General features: G+C 36.1%; 1 protein-coding gene across 3 annotated transcripts in view; it reads right to left on the bottom strand.

Moving 5' to 3' along the window:
• DENND1B (DENN domain containing 1B) overlaps positions 1–21,554 on the bottom strand; it is a 168,206-nt gene that overhangs the window by 30,886 nt on the left and 115,766 nt on the right. For all 3 annotated transcript variants that reach the window (XM_040610332.1, XM_040610334.1, XM_040610333.1), the window contains 3 exons: positions 17,220–17,345; positions 7,663–7,764; positions 1,459–1,549 (listed from right to left, as the gene is read on the bottom strand). In XM_040610332.1, coding sequence (XP_040466266.1) covers positions 1,459–1,549; positions 7,663–7,764; positions 17,220–17,345 — 319 coding nt within the window. The remainder of the gene's footprint in view (positions 1–1,458; positions 1,550–7,662; positions 7,765–17,219; positions 17,346–21,554) is intronic.

The following is a 21,554-nucleotide window of genomic DNA, read 5'->3' as shown; positions in this document are numbered from 1 at the left end:
ACAGCTGTCTGACTTGAAAAGCACACACGCAGCGCAATCGAACGGAGAACTACTAGCGAGGCTGAGCATTCCCCCCTGAGCCGAGGCAGGTGAGATGTGGTGCACAGGCTGCCAGAGCGCAGCCGAGAAACAAGCTTTATCTCACTTCCATTGCAGTTTGATTGCAGCCTCTTGACCCCCTAACTGCAGTCAGCAAACGAACTCTGAATACTGACACCACCTATCTGAATAATGGATGCTCAATGCCTACAATCTGTTTACAGATCAGCGTAAGTTACCTAAAAGGCAGCAAAGAAGTAAATCTCTGTATAACTAACCACATTGGAATCAAGAAAAAACACCCACAAATTATGTGCTAGATCACAGCACAAGACATAGAGGGCAGGAGACAGCAATGAAACTCTTGAACAAAAGGGTTTATGTACTCCAAGTATAAAAAACTATTTTGCAAAGGTGACAATGGCTCTGCAGCACTTGATTTTCTGTGGGGGCCAAGTCCTCTCCTCCACATATGCCCACTTCAGGACTGTCTTGCAAAGGAAGACCATCTAAAGTTATCCTACCGCAACTCAGTGGATTTGCTCAAATCATGTAACCCCCATTTACTGAGGAAGCTGCTACACTACTTTCAAGACTGACCATAACATAGTATTTGTGCTGTGTCATGCATATTTTGATCCAGTATTTTGTCAGCATCTGTAATACCTCAAATAACAACAGAGCTGTAACTAAATGTTTCAGTGGAAATCATTCAATAAACCTGTATTAATCAGGAATGGATTCAGCATTCCCTGTTCTATATGGGTTAACTTTGTAAGCCAGCTAAGGCCAAAAGCATTATAACAACCATCAGTGAACGTAACTGAGGGAAACAACACAAGGAATCATATTTTTGGTTTATGAAGAAGGTAAACTTCCATTTCACCTTCTCAGATTATATATAAACGTTAAAAAACTCCTCTCTTTTTTAGTGTAACAAATTTGCTGGAGAAAGCAAATTTCTCTAAAAAGTCCAAAAATCACTCTGATTTCTGCACTGCAGAAAAAAAAGTAGAAGTGTTTATGAAAAACATAACTATCCAGAAAAAGTTCAGCAGCACAAATTTCAAAATTATTTTTAAAATACAGTTTACACACAATGCATCATATTATATAAATGTGCAGTTAAAAATGTAAATAATATAGCAATATTTCATCATATACTGAAATCCAAGTATTCTTTTACTGGATTATACCAACATATCTTCATCGAATATACTGATATGACTAGATACATAATAGGGTGTGTCCCAGCAGTGACTTATTAAAGGCTAAAACCTTTCCAAAAATTAATGGAAACAATGAAGCAGTAACAAGATTAATGACTTTTAAAATTTACAGGACATCACGAGGACATCATCATGTTGAACAGCTCCCAGAGAAGAAGCGTCAATGAGTACACTTAAATTAATTCTGTACCTCCACAAAAGCCTCCTGCTGTGATTTCTTCTTCAAACACATCAGAGAATCCTCTTCCTGCATTTAATTTTGATAGCCGACCATCAATAAACTGGGGAGAAAAAAAGTAAAAAAAGTCACACTTTGTTGTCCTTTCTATTGCTTTACAGTGTTACAGTTTTACGTGTGTACATTATAATGTGTGTGTTCAAGACAACATACAGCTTCAGGATAATACACTGTTTTTTGATGGATTTTGCAAGAGCAGTTGCAACTATGAGCAGCAGAAATGTCAGAGTATTTTATAGAGATCAAGTAAATTATCTGTATTACTTTGTTTACAAATTTTTGTTCAGAAATATTTTAAATGGTTTTCAAGCTTTTCTTGCTTTTCTAATGGCATGAAAATATATTATTTCCTTAAAAATGGTAACTTTGGATTTGTCATCACATAAAGGTCACTGAGACATTCCCTGACATTCTGTTGTGAAGTTGTAAGTTTACTTCGTATCATCAACAACAAAAATAACCTAACCTCCCCGTGGTATCTCTTTCTGGGTACATGCATCAATGTGTCCAAAGCAGAACTTGCTGTACACAAAAAGAATCTTTAGAGCAACTAGAAATATTTCACCACACCCAGTTCAAAGAAATAACAGGCTACCACTTCTACCTAAGGTTCGTTAAAAGCATATGTGTCCCACATGAAAAAGGACCCTGTAAGGTCAGTATGGGGGGGGAAATTGTAGGAGAAGCATCCAGTGAAACACAGAGGAAGGCTGTGCTTGGCTTCAGAAACAGCGGAGGCAGCAGGCTGGATTGGACCGGCGTGCACAAGCTGACTCGAAGGACATTTCATTTAACTGTAGAGAAATGTGACACACAGTCCCAAAGCAATGTGAAGCATAATGCCAAGGCAGCCCCCTAAGACCCTCTCCACACAAGCAAGCACAGTTCAGGGTTCACACCACTGTATTTTTATGCCCTAACACATCTGCTTGCCCGTTTGTTTTTTTTTTTTAAACCGCTAATACTTATTTAGGTGCATCCACAGATGCATATTGCAACAGTTGTCCTTACCCAGAGGTTACAGCTGCATGAACACGTGGATTTGCATCTACATATAAGTGTATACACAAAGACCGAAATTATGCAAATACATCAGAAAAAGCCAAAATAAGATAATTAACGATTAAACCTCTCAGAAGGAATGAACCTCTAAGTTTTCAAGAATTACTGGGCTTCACAGTAGTACAATGAGCACATTCTTAAAGGTTTAAAATTCTTTCAAGAAGCAACTCCTCCCTTTTTTGTTTTGAAAAGGCTAACTCAAGTCTCAGTGATAAAGTGAGAAAGCGTTTTTCTAATTATACACAGTTCATCTCCTAGCAAGAATTATGAGTTATTCACTGGTACAAAACAGTACATAGGAACTAACCAAAATTAATTATTTGGCTATATCATATTTTACCACAGATTATCCAAACAGTGTCAGTGACAATCTGATGCTTGTCCATGAACAGACTAGTGCCATAAAACAAATCACTTTCTCAGAGTACAAAAATTCCAGCAGCAAGAATAAGGCAAGCACAAAGATAATCATTTCTTCTTCTTGTCTAAATTCCTTTTCATTTTTCCATTTTACTCCAAGCTGGCTTTTTTCCAAATAGGTTGGTTCATGGTCAGACCACTATGGGATCACTGAATTATTTCACAGTAAGAGAGAGAGATAAGAGCATCTTCAACTAGTGCTGTGAGGGAAAAAGAAAAAAAACCAAAAACAAAAAAACAACACTCCCCACCTCCCCAGCCTTTGAACTGTAAGACATTATCTCTTTGGGAAAAGTTATGAATTCATTCCATACCATAAACTAACATAAGATTTATGGACATACTCATCATTTGGTAAAATCCTGTCAACAGAAGGCTGGGGCACTGACTGAATTTTAGAGGATCACTCCAACTGCGTACTTAATGTAAATACTGACAAACAAAACTGTTGGAAAAAAGATATCAGAGACATTATTTAAAGGAAACGATAAGTGTTAGTAGTGGTAGTAGTAGCTATTACTTTTGAGTAATTTACCGTTAATGGTTGCACTTACATTGCTACATGGAAAGAATAGTGCGCGGAATTACACACACACTTCACAGTTTTTTCCTCCTGTTTTTCAAACTCATACTCTCTCCAAGTGCCTGGCCCTGCTGCTTCAAGAACTGCATTCGCTTTGAGATCCAAAGAGCCCCTGGCTGACTACTGCTTTCAATGGAAAACCAGCCATTCCAGTGCTACTCTGGGATTTTAAGATGACTAGAGACATAACTACAATAATCCTTAAGTAATTTTGAATTCTGAAAATGAAATATAGATCATCATATCCACTTCAGAAGATCTTGTTGCACAGGTGATAAGTGTGGGGGGTGGGAGAGGAGAGATGATGTTTGTTAGCTAAACCCAATCATTTACTTAGGTAGGAGCAAAAATTTCACGTCAATAGTTGATAGAAGCAAAGAACACATAAATGTGATTTCCACACAATAATAACACTTGCAAGAAGAAAGCTCAACTCAAAGCTTGTAAATGAAATTTGAAACTACTGCTAATTTTCAAAGACTTATGATTCTTCTAATCCTAATTCTACATTCACTACTTATTTTTCTACTTCAAACTTTCTACCATTTCAGGAACAAATCCCAATAAATGTTGCAGATTACATTACTTACACATTTACATTTATTTAATGAGATTGTCCAGCATTAGGCTTCTTGCTAGTTCGAAGAATGAATGAATATTTTCCCTGGACACTCATCAAAACTATTTGACATGTAAGACGTAATTATTAATTGCTAATGTTTGCAGCTTCAAGTAAAGATTACCTGCCTTCCGTGTTACCCTAATTAAAGGGAAGCCTTTCTAAGGCTCAGAAAAAACTAACAAATAGATAGCATACATAATAGCGCAAACATCAAAGATGTAGAAAAAATAACACTGAGAAAAGAAGTAACATAAGTATGTAGTTTAAAAGAACCAACATTTAATCAAAGTGAAACTGTCATATACATAGTATTTAATATATAAATAATAGTTATTTTATTTTTAAGGAAGTATTTTATACGATTAAATATCCTAATAGTTTAGGAATAATGGTAACCAGGTTTTTTTAAATTAAATCTATTCAGGGCAGAAGACAGCTTTAGAAAACTGCAAAATTGCAGTTAGAAAAAAGCAAATTGCAGCAAATTGAACTTCACATGTCCCTATAGTTGTGATCTGTATCAGGGTATTTACCATAAATTACTTCTATGAATTCCTGGAAAATGTAAGTTTTGCAGAAACAGTTTGGTGTATTCTGTTTCAGAGCAACATAAACAGTCCTTTCCACTTCCAAAAATGTGAAGTCATCAACATGATGTAAAAGACATCTCTGTAATTTGTAAGTCCAAGAAAATGGTTTGAGGATAAAAGATTATCTAGGCATTGTCCCTGCCAAAAATATCCTGTCTCAATTCTCATTAAAGACAATGATGCTGAATAAGAGAACAAAAATACAAGTGCTCATGAAAATGAGATACAGAAATAGACATTATAATACCTGAGGAATAAAACTGAAGTAGAAAAAAAACCAATCAGATTCACCTCTGCTACACAATTCTAAGGAAAACAGCATATACATCCGGAAGTAAAAAAATATTTATGTGTCCATCAAGGTAAAGGAAACACAGCTGAAGTGAGGAATAACAGTACCACTGCTTAGAAAAAGTTAAAAAAAAAGGTTGCAGTAAGTGCTGGTCTGTCAGTTTGCCCTTAATTCGCTGAGGTTTACAAATAGATTTTGGAGGGAAGAAATGGCAAATGAGTAAATGGGAAGATGTAACGTATGCACTATCAGAGCACTGATTCTCAGATTCTTTAACAATTAATTTGCTAGATAAGGGAAATGTGATTTCTCTATACCACAGAAAAGCCTCTTGCATTGCCTCAGAATACTAGTTTAGATGAGATAAAAGCAAACTACTCGAACAGAACACTGGAACTTTTGGCTGGATGAGGACTGGTCTGAAAAGGAGATTACAACTTGTAACGGAAGGAAAAGCATTACGCTGGAAGCGTCACTGGGATGGTGTTTAAGGGCAAGTGTTGGGACTGATCCTAGTTACAGGTTAGTTAATGGTTTTGGTACAAAAGACTGGCATGTGCTAATAGATTTGGGGATATCATTAATAGAAAGCACATCAAAATGCAATACAAATTAAAAACAGATGATGATGAAAATTAAAATAATCTGAATTGGAGTAAAACAAATAATTAATTCTACTATTTATCCCAACAGTGATTTCCTGGTACTTTGATGAAAAGATACTACAACTTCCAAAATTTCAGTGGTTAAATTGGAGGAATGAACATGTTTTAATGTAGAAGAGAGGGGGAAAAGATTAAAAACCTACAAAGAAAAAAGAACAGAAGAAGAATTTTTAAAAATGGCACAAATAAAGCTTACTTGACAGTTTTGACAAAAAGGGCGCATTTCAAGTACCTATTTTCTATTTGGTCTAGGTTTGAGGCTGCTCCTAAGAAATATTTTCTGCTTAAAAGATTTTTCAGAACAATAAAATTCAGTGTAGACTTTTTGACCACAAACAACTTTGAAAACAGCTCATTTGTCAGTGGGAAAAACTGGAGAAGATGCAGCTGGTTTGAGGATTAGCTTGAAAAAGTAGGAGTAACCTTTGCAACAGAAACCAGAGGAATAAAAAAACCCTACTGCTACTATTAAACCACACACATCATAAAAATTACTATTTTCTAATCCTCTAAAATATATTATTTCTTTTAGTTGAAATAAAATTCAAACAATCTATAAACAAACTGTAAACTGATTCTGTTTAATTAATGTTACAGTAAGTACAGAGCCACACTGACAAGCCCATTCATTGCAGTGGAGTTAAATCTTTTTCTTACAGCTGAAGATCTCACTTAGTAGGAGGAGGAGTGTGGCATCATTTTAGAAACACTGCTTGTAGGCAGCTTCCTATTCAGAAAGTTTCATGCTAGCTTATTGCACTGAGATATGCAAAATGTAAACAACACTGTTTACTCATTACTTCATTTCAATCATATGTGCTGGATACTTCAAAAGGTTTCACCTTTCTTCTTTATTATTTTATATTTGTATTTACATGTCATCATTGTATAAAACAAAACACAGCAAAACTAAAGGAGCCCAATTCTATGATCAGTATTTCCTTAACTTTTATGCAATTAGGAGAAACATATTTTCACAGGACTTCTACAAGCTATCATCCTTGTATAAATCTTTAGACACTAGCCTCTGAATTAACACCAAATGTTTTTTGAAAATTAGAAGATTCTACATATAATTAATCTCCCTTATCTATCACAGTAGTGATTCTTCAAAAAAGTCCACCAGATTACTTAAATATAAATTCCCATGCCTCAATCGTTCCAGATATTTGCAGGCAAATATATACTTTTATGAGTCTTCTTATTTCATTCAGATTTTCCTTGATTTTCCTAAAAATCTAGTAATAAGTTTCTTAACACCCTTTTGATGCAATGGGGTCATGTGATGAAAAGGGAGAAAAAAAGTTATAGAATAAAATCAAAGAAAAAATCCATTTCAAAGACTGTAATAAAACTATTGCTGAGCTGTGCCAGACTTTAGACAATTTGTTCTCTATTAGTTCAAAATCTGCATTAACAGATCAGCTAGAATATTCTTCAGGCCACCCCTATGGCTCGGGTTCAGAACATTCTCTGTGTGCATACTTCAAAAAGCCTAACAATGAGAACTGCAATTACAGTATGAATCCAGTTTTTAAATAAAAAGCCATTGAAGTCCAATTTAAGTAAGCATTATGTTGTTTAGGTTCTTTGGTCACGAGCCAAGAGAGCTGAAAATGAAGTTCAAAAATCAAGCTGGGGGATCCATGATTTTTCTTGTTTAGATGAGTTGCTGACTGGCTCTGAAGAGATGCCGCAACTGGCTCTGCACCCTGGGGTTATTTTTTTGTTGTTTCCCCCCCCGCCACTCTTTTTAACTATAACTGAAGACTTAAAAATACACAAAACTGGGATAACTGACTGTACACAAAGTATTCGTACTTTTATTTGATCCCAGAGTTTCATAAGCTGACAAACTGTATTTAAATAGGGATACATTTGAAAAGAAAATCATTAAGCACGTCTCATTTACCCTCTCATACCTGTTTGAACAGTTGAAGATTAACAGCAGTTTCCAGGAATTGCTTAGTAGTACTGGAACGATGTTTCACAAAACTATCCTCACAGAAAGTTATAGGCTCTCCCTAAAAAAATTAAACAGGAGAAGTTAGATGGTAACTAGAGCATACAAATATGCTGATTTATTTTAAAAATCTCTGTTACAAATTTACATCTTAATAGTCAGTACTTACAAAATTCCCTTTCAAGCAATCTTAATAAATATGCATCCAATTAAACAGCCAATTAGACAACAACAAAAAAAGCTCAAAATCTTCATACAGTATTTAAATAGTTCTCAAAATACATGTTGCAATTGAACGTCTGGTTTATGAAGTTAACTCTACAAAATACTCATTGCAAGGAAAAAGTGGTTCACATTTGGTTCATGTTACCTTTATGGCACTCTTAATTAAAAATTTCAAGGAAGCAGTACAAATTTTGAGGAACAGCAGGTCCACCGCTTCAAATAATTGAATGTGCATTATTGTTCAGCACTACTCTGCATGTCAAACCAGCGATACTAGTAAACCAAAACTCTAATTCAGTCCAAAAATATGTATCTGCACCAAATTATTTTTATATTTATTCTACCGAAACATGAGCAGATCAATAAATATACTGCTGATTTAACGGGAAATGTTGAAATACGCATCTGTTTTATTTTTACACAAAACGAAAGCTACAGATTTTTTTGAACACTGTTACGGAGGAAGTCTGAACAGATGACATTAACATTTAATACAATAAAATGTATTTCCCCAACATGAGAAAAGCACATCACCTATAACTACCAAAAACCCTGCACCAAAACACTTTGATGATGAAAGAAGATAAACAAATATTCATTGAAAATGACGTTTGTTGAAAAACTTATTACTGAAAGCAGCACTCATTTTAAAAATAAAAGATGCTGTAAGATTATCTATAAACAAGCAAATTGACTCCTATGTTATTCCTTAATTTCATTTAAAATTTGCTATCTTCAGTGTGCACAGACCAGTGGACATTGCTGATGAGCATTCTCTCAAATTCTGTCATCCTTGCCAACACTTTGTGATAAATAGGTGAAACTGTTCAGTGTAACGGGGTAAACAATAGGTACATTACAAAGGTTGCGCAGGGATCAAGGTACGGGAACTGACTGCATCATAAAGCCAAAAGGTGCCTCCCCCAAGTTTATAAACCCAAAATAACTACCCGGTTAGAAACAATTACCAAAGGTCTCAATGACAGACAATTTGGAATCCAATAAAATGCCACACTTAAATCTACCCTAGAATGTTTTACTACCCAAAAGCTACACGTACAGTGCAGTCCCAGAACAGAACAGAAGACACGTCAGCCATTCAAAAGATCAAAGACAACTGTTATACCAATCTTCACAATAGCTTCGTTAGCCACTCTAAAGACAAATTTATTCATGCCTTCTGCTCCTCACCCTGTTTAAGCGCATATGCTCCTCCACGCGTGTTCCTCCAGTTCTGGCTTACTGTGCAGCTATGCGCTTCCAGAGCATCACAAAGTGCTTTCTGCATGTCACCTAAGTGAGTCTGGTGGAGTAGATCTAAATCCTTTTCAACTGCTCTTTACTTCTTGCACTGTTTTTAAATGGTTCAAGTATGATCCAAGGAAATGTTGCAGTAAAACCACGGTAACATCATTTTAAAATCCTATTCTTAAGTTATCAAAAGTTTCCCTCTTTTTAAGTCTCTTTTAAGATGTCCAATCCCACTCAGCAAAGTACTTAAGTTCATGTTTAACTTGTTTTTAAGTTTTTACATCCTTTCTTCTTTATGGAACTTCTGATTTTAGAAAAAAATTCTCACTGCAGTAGCTAGGAGCTATACGTCTGCCTACCGCAACCCTTCACAGGGCAGCTGGAACCCTGCGGTACGCAAAGCCACCTTGGTACCGCATGCAGTGCCGTGTTGATCAAGCCTCCAGGAGAAGCACCCAAGTTACTGCACCTGCTGCTCACCCCGAGATAACCGGTGGACACAGTCCGCATGGAAGACATGTGGGACCTGGCAGACAGCTCAGAATGTTTGTGGTACTTCAGACAGCAGCGCCTCCCTGACCCATGCTGCCTTAGCCATCCTAGAGCTCCCAAAGGCTCTTGTCTGAACGTGATGAACCGAAGCTACTTAGCAAATCAAAGTGCATCAAACCAAATGGAACAGTCTCCAGTGAGACATGGGGGTACAAGAGAAATTAACTCCAGCCAAAACCAGCACACTGAGGGCAAGCTCTTCTCAGTTCTGTCATTCTTCCAGAAAATATCAAGGCAGCAAATTATAACCACCCCTTTTATTATATATATACACACACACATATATATACACATATGCATATAATACATTTTTTTAAATATATGTATATATTTTTTGTTGTTACTACACAACAAAATGATTTCTGGAAATACAGAGGCTTTGTGGGAGTACAGAATGGACTAGATGATGGCACATGACATGCTATGAAACATTAAATTTAGGATCAAAGAGAGAAAATTGTATTTTCAAAATATACTATTTGGAAAAATAAAAACTAAGCTATGCCTCCACTACCACTTTCCCAATTGTCTTGGGAAAGATGAAAAATGAGAGGTAATTTCCCAGCAGAAGAGAAAACAGGCATGCTTGCTCTCCCTTCCACATCGGCCTGGGAAGAGAGCAGTCAGATAGTTTTACTTGACGGCACTTCTGCCTGTAACAGAACGCCAGGAAATGGTAGTTCAACACACATTTTTAGCACATGGCTGTAATATTTTCCCAAATGCTTTCCTCTAATCACTGGATGCTTCAGATACTAAGTAAGCACTCATGCATTGGTGCATCTGTTCCCTTATCAGCACGGTTTAGAGACAGAATAACTGAAGCTATTCCTTAGCTGAAAATTTATTTAGATCTATACAGAGTTCACATCCAAAAGTCACCTCTGTTATTTGAACCACTGAGAGCAACGTTGCTTTAAAAATCTGAGGAGGTTTAAAGCTCCTACCTGTTCAGCACATGAAAATGAGAAAAATCTGTTGAAACCTGTGGAAATTCCACACTGAAGTTTTCTCAGGGTACCTGCTGTGACTTTACTGAAATTGCATTAAATAATACACTTAATTCCCTAGCTCTTTCATTTGTTCAAGGCTCTGAACAACAAAATTGTTTTCCAAATAAAACTTCTACAAATCTTCAAAATTACTACTGTAAACACAAAGCCTTTTGAAGTGCTACCTAAAAAATAAATTACTGGATCAATAGAAACAAAAATATCTCTAGAAGTTTTCGTACGTAAAGCCTGTTACATTCTCATTTCTGCAAATACAACCAGGTACCTTTAGAAAGTGAGTTTTGGAGGAATGCTCCGCTGATATTTAACTACTAGACCATCAAATGGCACCTGTTGTATTGATCTACAATGTACTTTCAAAACAAGTTCGATCAAAACCCAGTGGGGACTCTATACTGAAGAGGAGACAGCTAATACCCAGACCAAACAACCTATGCCCAAACATTCTATCTGGCCTTTTAACAACAGTTGCTACAGAATTTTCTTCCTCTTTCATGGCTTGCCACACACAGCAGGAATTTCTTACTCTAAGCTACATTCACATTTTAAGCAAGCTATTTATACAGGCCTCAATGGAATATAAAAACAGTGAGCTAAAGCAGCGTGAACATTTTAAAAAGAAAAAAAATCTCAATTAGAAAGTATTTTTGTGCTTTCTAAATCTAGTGATATTTAACTTGAACAAGAAGCACAAACACTTTAATTCTTTATTTCAGAAAACATCCATATTGCTCTAGCACGAGATGACTCACACCAACTATTTGCACTATTATTATAATTAATAACATTTCATACGGTAGCTCTCACTTATTACATGAGGAATGACACGTAGGTAGGTATAGCCATAGCTTCTTTGGTCTTGTATAATTTACTTTTTAAAAAAAAAACCAACAAAATTCTAAACACCATTTTGGTCTTGATATTAAAATTCTTCTGCTTAAAAATCAAGAATGCCCAGGCTGAAATTTCATCTGTTGTCCTGACATCCAGAGATAAAGGCTAGGGAATAACTGAATGACCTATGATTCTACTCAGGAAGGTGCTATTTAAAATGACAAATGAATTTCTGTAAAATTTGCAAGTTTCTTGCAATCCACCCAAAGATTCAGATGCGCTGATATTTCTTATAGTCAGAATTAAACCCTACAACAACTCCTATTAATACAACATCTATACTCAATAAAGGACTACTACGGTCCTTAAGACAAATTAAACAATATGGTTTTCACCATGGAAAATAAATTTCTTATGGAAGTCATAATAAATAGTCTTAACAAATATTACACAGGGTAGTTCTGGATTAAAACACAAACGATGTTCTGGCATTTCATTACTCCTTCTCTGTTTCTGTAATCCTCTGTAATTTTTAGGGGCAAAAGGTAAACAAGTCAATGCCCATTTCAAGAGATACCTGTCCCCAAAAGGTTTCATTTTGAAACTCAGTTATAAGCAAACATTACTTACACATTCTCAAGTAACTGAAGTGCATTCTGAATCTTAAAATATCTTTCTTTTCCCTAATATAATATTTAATTGTATTATTTTGTTTTATCACATATTGAATACAATACCTGCATCTGCCGGAGAGCAGACGTCACTACTTAAAACAGTGTCAATATTGGCCCAAAGCACTCCAGTTAGCCTTCAATTAGAGCGGGGTCTGACAGGTTGTGCTATCTTCAAGCTGGAAGTTATCTCAGCATCCCTGGCGTACTGATGAGACCATGAACTCCTACTGCTCAGCATTCCAGAACAAGCCATTAGCCTTTGCTCTTCATTTCTTAATTTCTAATGAGTGATGTTACAACCACCATAATTTAAAACAAAGCTATCTTGGGTTTATTTCTTTTGTTTTAACATCAAGAGCTTTGAAGACTTTTCCCCCAAAAGAGGTGATTTTTTTTCCGATGACTTAATCTTTTGTTAGCTAATGCTTAAAGAAAAACCAATTTTTCAAAGGCAGAAAATAAGTTACTGTGACTTATATTCCATAATCATTTAACAGATGTCAAAAAGTGTGAGGATTTATTTGAAATACATTTAAATTTGAAATGTATGTGTCCTGCCATGATGAATTACTTTTTTTGGTTTTGAAAAATAAAACATACAAATATCACAGCTGTAATGCCTCCTGATGTTTGCTGCTTAGGACCAAATAACTTTTTCTTCTCTGCTTTATTTTCCTGATGACATCAAAATTAATCTCTATCATAGTGAATACTTTCGTATTCCTTAATTTTCTGCTCCTTCCTTGTTCTGTTATCTACCTCTCCCTCGCAGGACATAGACTGGGAATATGGCCTTCTAAGAATTCTTTACATCATATAGTGTTTTATTAACTGACCATACTGTATATGATTAATGGAAAAAAATCTACTAGTCTTTGATTTCATCTGCAAGGTTTGCACAAGTACACGTGTAAGGCCCATTTTCCCTAGACATCACAGAGTTATTAAAACATTTGATTGGCATAGTTCTTTTCTGATATAAGGGAAGATGCCTAAAAATTACCCATGAAGAATGTGTAAAGTAAATGACACAAACTGCACAATTTTAATCTTTGTATCTAACTCCCCACTATGAATGCAATTCTGGAACACAGAACCTGACAAATTCCCAAATGCTAGACTATCTAAAGAAAATAGGAGCAACAAAAGGTTCAAGGTTAAGTTATGACCATCCAAAGTAAACACAATTTGGATTGGTATATGCATTTACATGATGCTAGAAGCATTTATCTCAGAGCACCCTGATCGCTGCAGTGCCTTAGCAGGGTTAGACCCTTGTGATCAGCACTATGTGTGATCACTGATGTTGCAGATCGCGCAACGGCTCACACTGCAGCTGCTGGCTAGGTGTGTACAACCGTGCCCTGACCACTTGCCTTCCTATATTCCAGGGCTCCTTATAGCAAAACGGTTTGAACGGCCTCACTGCCACTGCTGGAGAACCCTGCGCAAAGTCCATGCACATTCCCCTGTCAGAGCATCTCACCCAGCTTCTCAAAACAGACTGCAGTCCTCTATGTGAATGATATAGAAAAACATTATAATTCACAGTTCCACTGATGATATTTTGTTCTGAATTATTTTTCCGTCATTTATCAAATGACACCGACACAATTATTTCAATCATCCCCACCTACCATGCATGAACTGGATTCCTTCTGGATTAAACTAAAGCAGAAAATGAGCTCCTACTAGTGATGGGTGTTCAGCATTCAATAGCAGACTAAAATAAGAACCATTATAAAGCTAGATATGCCCACTGCGTGGATGTCAGGTCCTCAGCACCAACTGTCCCATTTCACTCTGCTGATCCACTCCTATTATGCAGTATTTGCTAATGTAAAGTGTAGGATATTACAAAAATAATTTTGGCAGTTATATCAATCTGACATATTTCTTTAATTCAGCATCATGACTGAATCAGGAAAAACAACTATTTCCACTTTTCTTGGAAAGTTTTACTGGATTAAGTTTTTTATTATCAAGTACTACACAAAAAAATCTGATCACCTTAATCTATTACATGTCGTATTTCCTGCCTGTATTAGAGTAGTCAAATTTTCCATATGGTCTCTTGGAGTCCTGTGAACTGCTTTCAAGACCCCTGAAGCTTCCTATTCTCCCTTTCACCAATCATTTTTTTTCAATAATTGCTAGGCGTTTGTTCAAGACATATTGCTACACTGAGGAGAATCTGTCCTATGCTGAAAACAAACAGTTGTACAGAATGAGTGTTCGGTGTGATGAACAGCGTTTGGAGGGAAGAGAAGTGTTGGATGAGTACAGACACTATTAAAGCTGTTCTTTACTCAAAGTGAATATTAATGACAGTTGTTTCATGTTTCAAGTTAAAATCATACAGAACACACTGTTGCAAGGAAAATAGTTCACTTAAACATATTTTCAATATACAAGCAAGCAATAACTATCCAAATACATTATATTATTTTTCATCAGGATGTTTGCGATCCTAAAAAGGGTACCCCAAAACCGCTCAGTTCTTGATTCTGAAAATATGACAAGCTTTTTTATAGCACAAGTATTTCAAATCTATATAGAAAATATTCTCATTTAAGTATACCCCCTACAAATTTTCTACATGAATACTGCTTGAGCTCCTGAAAGAATGCATATAAAGTCCATATTTATGGTTTACATTTCCTTATTATATCTATCGCCACAGATTCCAAAACAAAGGGTCATTATTTCCTTTGCAATAACAGCTCACAAGTTTTGAGACTCCTGACAAATGGTCCTAATAGAGTCAAATGTGATTTGATTTTTTAACTTCCCAATTCACAATGCATTAAAATGAGTTCAAAAGGCACATGTAAAATGAGCTGAAAAATCATGGAACAACTCCTCTTAGCTTCTACCAATCCAGAGCAAATTCAGCCTCTAATAATATTTTCTATCACAGAAAAAAATCTGTAAAACACCAAGTTAGATAAAATTATGTAAGCATAGCTCAAAAATAACAGTTACACTTCTTTTAAATATGCTTTGTCTTTGGACAAGTTGATGAAAATCCAAGATATACTAGTATTTGCCAGCAGACTTCTGTCTGTTAAGATATTCTGAAATAATGTGTCTTTAAAAAAACAAACCATCAGGCCACAATGGTTTCATAAATACCCTCTCTTATATGCAGGCAGTGGAGCCAAAAAAGAAAAAAAAAAAAAAAAAAGGCAAATAAAATAATGCAGAAAGGAAGACTGCAAAGGTCACTTTGACAAATGTTTGCCAGTTGAAATGATGCATGGGGCACTACTTCCAATACAGTGCAAATGTAGATCTTTCAGACGTGCCAACAGATAAACTGAAATAAAACAGAAATCAGTTAAAAGGAGAGCTCATTTCAACAGAAATGAGCTAACCAGAATGCTATAGAACTTGCACATTCATTTCAACAAACCTACCAAACCAAAGGCTGACTGGAGCCTACTTCTCATCAGACAGAGGTAAGGACATGAACCAGACTGACATCATTCTGTTTGCATGTATCGAATGTAGATTAAGACATTTTTTGACTTAACAGCTCTTACTGCAAGCTGCCATGAGTTGACACGGGACAGTGTGTCCACCTTTAGACTAAGGGACAAATGAGGTGACTCCTCCTGAAGCAGTGTCAGGTAATGCCACTATGGAACAAATGACAACTGTATTGTTGAAATACTTATTTTAATGAAGCTAGTACTGTGTTGAACTCTAGCAACTTTGAAAACAGGTATAGTCATTTAAATATAGTACACAAATTCACTTTCCATACCACAAGAAAACTATAATCATCGCTAAACACAAATACTTCAACTAAACACTTAAACATTACTTCATCTCTGCATGTGTAACTTTTCATCCCAGTAACAATGGGCACCAGTAGCACAGACAACTCATGTGTAAAATGCTCACGGCAAAATAGAATACCTGTGAGAAAACCGCTTGGACAGAAGGAAGACTCTGCCATACTGTATTTTAATGTTTCCTCCAGGAAAAGGCTTCTTCTGGAATTAATAACCATCCTATCCATTTCCATCAAGAAATACCACATAGTTCCTTACCCAACAACAGAACGCACCCCCCTCCTTGCCCCCAAAATCCACCCATGCACCCACACACCCACCAGTTTTACAAACTTGGCACCTCAAGCGAGGATGCATTTCTCCTATCAAATCTCAATATTTATTTGAATCCATCAGACCACCAAACACTATCCTCAGAATCTGATTCAGCCAATGTCATCTCAATGCATTTGATCAAATGGAACTATCAGTAGTTTACAAATATCACAGGAAAAGGATCTGGACTGACAGATGAATGAATCTCCCAGTTGTTTCTGATAAATTATTTTATCTCTAATAGGCTCAATATGTACCACCCTCGTAAACCAGGAAGGATGAAAGCCCATAATGCATCAATCCACTGAGTACCAGCAAAACATCAGAAAAACAAATTCTGAAATACTGATGGGATGAAATGGGTTTTCATTTCTCCTAACTTTTCAGTGGAATCAAGATAAGTGTGTAATAGAAGAGATGCATGTTTGACGCTCATCTGGCTTCTGCTAGGAAATAAAAAGCTTCTGGCCTCAAACACAGTAAAGTCTCCAGACTGATACAGTGAAAAATGATGGAGACTGAAAGGCACAGACTCTTCAGTTCCTCATCACATTAAACCAGGAGAACTGTGTGTAAGTAGTTTCATTAATACAACCTGATTTTGTACAAAACAGATTATAAGAGTGCTAGAAACAAGAAAATAGCTGACTTTGAATGAGCATTTATTTTTCAGTACAACTCATAGCCATAAGTGTCTTCTAAACTGCCCACGTACCTTTGGACAGAATAAGATTTAGAACATTTTCTTTGAAATGTTTCAGACTGGGATAAAACATTTCATATTTTCCTTGCAAAGAATGAGACCGTGCTCTTAGAAATTAAAGAAAAAAAGTATTAAAGAAGGAGCCTTACTGGTTTGTATCTTAGTGCATCCCTGTAGGATCCAAACAGTGCTGCCTGTGCCCGAAGAAAGGCCTTGGCTACTCCATCACCCGTAGCTGTAGACTGTTTTTTCAGTTTATTTTTCAAGGCCGAGACCTGCATGACAGAAAGGAACAGTTAAATTAACACCTCAGAAATTGGTAGAGCGAGGTATGAACCCAATCAGCAGGCAAACCATGGTGTCTACAGGTCAGCCAAAAATTCATCCTCCTCCTTGATAGCTTATCTTTTTAACTGCAAAGGGCACCTGCTGGTCTGTTAATTGAAATGAAAGCAGGGGATGATGGTAGAGTGCTAATGTAAATTGGTTTATGCTCTCTTTTTTTTCCCAAGGCCTCTTGACATAAATAAGCTTAATTATTTCACAGCAAAATGCATGTGAGCCACTTTTCTGCAGATTTTTTTTTTCAATCATAACATGTACCTACTTGTTTTGAATTAAGACAGACAGATATCTTTTTATTTATGCTACAAAGGTTGATTTTTAAGGATTCTTAATGGTCACTTACTACTCAGTTTTAGGGATTTTTGAGTCAAATTACTATCTTACATCATTTCTCATGCACCACGGGAATACCTGCTACCACTGTCAAACAGCTGAGAAAAGTCAATGTAAATTCAGTGCTACATTTCCTTTAGAATTGTCCTTGAAAATACAACATGTGAAAGGGAAAAAATAAGAATACTTAGGAGGCATCTGTAATTAAAAAAAAAAAAAACAAACAACAAAAAAAAACCAAAACCCACACCATTCATGTTTTAGTGCTCAACCGTTTTTTTAAGGAGTTTTGTCTTTTTTTTATGTGGAAATGGCAATCAGTGTTTATATAGAACCTGGAAAACGAGAACTCTTAATTGTGATGATCCTTACTTGGAGATACTTTGGAGAAAAAAAATCATATAATTCTGGAATTATTACAGTATTCTTTAAAGATGTGTGGAATTACACCCTATTATAGTCTATAATCTCCTAATTCTCATCTTGACAGTCATCTGGAGAAGTCAGTCAACTGCAATCACACAGAATACATGTTTCTGCATCCCTTTGTATTGCAAACCACCCAATAAAGCAATATTTAAATCACTAAATACTATACAAAGTAACATTCAGAGTTACTCTTTAAACAGAACATTATAAACACAACCCATCACCAAAACAGCTTTCATTCATTTTTGAAATATATGCAAGAATTAATATCTTTTTCTTTATGCAAGCAGTCCTGACTGCTCTGGTAGATGATGATTGTAATTGAAGTGTCACCCTAATTAACAACTAAACTTTGAATAATGCTAATGAGAATTGAACATGGCATCAGAGAAAAGACCAGCTCTACAGGTGATAAACCTTCACAGTAGTGACATTTTCCAGTGTAAAGTCACAGTTACTGTGATCTGATCAAAGAGAGAGACCCCCATTGGGTCCAATTATAACTATAGTTTTGGAAAAAAAAATTATTGAGTTATGATGTTCATAATCTATGCAGAAAGGCCTTTACAGTATAGGTCTTTTCCCCATAGCTGTGATCTTTTCAATTTATATCCAAGCTCCATAGATCTAGATAAAAGTTTAGCGCCTGATTCGTTTAGCCCATGGAAAGCATACACCAAGGCTCATTTATGTTTCTTCCTTATACCTCAAAAGAAAAGAAAAAAAAAAGTACAAGTCTGAGCACAAAAATCAGTTAAGCAGTTCAAGGTTGAAAAAATAAATGCATTTCTTGGTTTGGGGTTTTTTTGTTTTGAGGCTTTTTGGTTTTTTGTTTTGTTGAGGGGGGAGGGTTGTGTTGGGTTTTGGGGTTTTTTTGTTTGTTTGTTTGTTTTGGGGTTATGTTCTGAACTGTATGACTAATTTAAAGTTATTAAAAATAAGGTTTATTTAATTCCAGGGGAAATAAATCCTTTGCATAAGGGAAATCCGCCCATCAATGTTAGCTCAGTTTCACTAAAACAAAAGCAGTAACATGAGATCAAAAAAAACTGTCAGCCTTAGAATGTTGTCTCTGACATGATGGACAAAGCATCTTCTAAATATAAGAGAGGGAAAAGGTAGAATATTCTCCATATTCTGTTAAATCTACATTCTTCTAAATTATACCTTGTGAGTTTGGGGAGATTAGGGCAGACGGTAAGACCAGGTAAGAGAAGAAAGGGGGTAAAGATGATGTAGAGCAGACGAATTAAAGGACAAAGCAGTGGATGTGGAGGAAAATGGTATTTTCTGATTGTCTCAGTTCTGGCAGGCCCTAGGTACCCTAATGTAAGTCCATAAAGAGGCTGTTTTAGACAAAACACGTTAAAAAGAACAATAGAAAGCAACAAATCTCCCTCTTCACTGCTGTATTGGTACATTATTAGTTAAATAACATGAAGAACATCCCAATGGGCTGGTAGTTTGGAGGTGGGTTCTCCAGCACAAAACGTGTAAATCAGGTGGCCACTTTTGTGCTGCTGTTCTGCAGGGAGCTGGAGCTCAGAAGGGCTGCGCTGGAGTTCAAAGAAAGTTCCTCCAACTTCTGCTTCTCTCAGGAGGCAATGCTACAAGGCAGAAAGAGCTCTATTACCATTATTCCACAGAAGTACAAGGAGCGCAGTGCTCTTAAGAAAAAGGCTGCAGAGAGAATGAGCCGCAGCCCCAGTTCCCCAGCCGGCACCACTGGTGCCTGGCTGAAGCGCCCTCGAGACCTGCCCGGTCTCCTTCAGGCAGAGGTCAGCAAAGCTGCACACAGAGAGACAGCGCTTTCTCAGGGCTTATCCCACCAGCGAGCAAACCCAAGCTGAACATTTGGGTAGGCTGCCGGCAAATTCTCCTAGTTCCGCAGTTTAATCAAAGATTAAAGTGCTAAAGTAGTTATTACAGCCAATACAGTAGGTGTAGCTAAGAGACCAGGCGTCTTGAACTGCTCAGAAGGACTTGGTGCACAGCAGGACTGTGATTGCTTAGATCCATGAATCCAAAACCAAGGAACTGTGAGACCTCTTTGGGTAACATCATTAATAGTTCTTAAAATTTCAAAGAAAATATACAGTTTTAGCATCAAGCAAAAAAAAAAAAAAAAAAAAAAAAAAAAAAAAGCAGCACGTTTATCAAAATCTTTTCCTTATGTATGCTTTTATCCATCCACCCATGTATGATAAAAATGCCAAACCTTCTCTCCACTTCTTTCCATGTCTTAAGCAGAAGTTGCCTTTTACAAAGTTTAAAAATAAAGAACTGCAAACAATCAAACCACAGGGTTCAGAATGTTGTTAACATTTATTTCTGGAAGACTCGAGTGATCCATTTCAGAAATGGTATGATTAATTTATATTAGAAGCAAACTGTTTTTATCTTTTCCTAGCAACAGCTTCTCATAGGAAGGTGACTTCATTGGATTGCTAAACATTACCAGTGAAGAGCAATCAGAGCTTTAAGAAGGTTTAAATCAACAGAATTGTTTTTCAGGGATTTAGAAAGTCATGACAGTGATATGTAATTTTGCTTTCATAGGTAATCAAGTATCTAAAATGTAGAAACATATTTTGTTGGTCATTAAAGCTAAGTGTCACTTTTTTAAAACAGTCAGCCTATGTCCTTTCTAAGATTCCTAAAATAAAACTATCTGATCCGAAAAAAAGCATGACTAATATAGCTTCAATGTCTGTGTAGGCAGAAAAATAGAACTGCATATCACGTTAAAAAATAAATTTATAATATCATGTAACTATTAATCAAAGCCTTTGCTCCTTCAAAATCTTAAGCACACATATAAATTTGAGCACATATAGAAGTATTCAAAATATCTGTTGCCTGAGAAATGCAGAACTGTGCACTGGGGTTCCCAATGACAATCAGATCTCTGAAAAATAAAAATATGCAGGTATTTCTCTGCTATCAGTGACGGTTGTTATACTTTCAACCATTTTTTGGTGCTCCCCATCAGATGTTGTCACTATAAAAGCAAGCCCACTGTCAACAGCAAGAAAGTGAAAGGATATAGCAGAGAAGAGACATAAAACAAAAACCTCACAACAAAATGGAATCTGATATGAATTAAATCAATACTGTTATTGAACGGGCTTACACATATTATCTACACACAGAGGATTTGGGCATCTCAGATAGCCCTCCAGCATTTAATCACAAATACTCATTTAGACAAAGACAACTACTTAAATGCAAATGTTTTCAAAACTAGTTGTAGTTTTCAACCTCACATTCTAGCTTCTAAAACTATATCAAGGTTCAACAGAATCTCAACTCTAAGGATTTATTCAAAATAAACAGCTGCCTCATAACACTGCAAACACTGTGGACTGCTCTGAGTT

This window comes from Falco naumanni, chromosome 11, assembly GCF_017639655.2.
Source record: "Falco naumanni isolate bFalNau1 chromosome 11, bFalNau1.pat, whole genome shotgun sequence".
Lineage (NCBI taxonomy): Eukaryota > Metazoa > Chordata > Aves > Falconiformes > Falconidae > Falco > Falco naumanni.
Note: the sequence above shows the minus strand (reverse complement) of the source record. Positions and strands in the feature narration are given on the sequence as shown.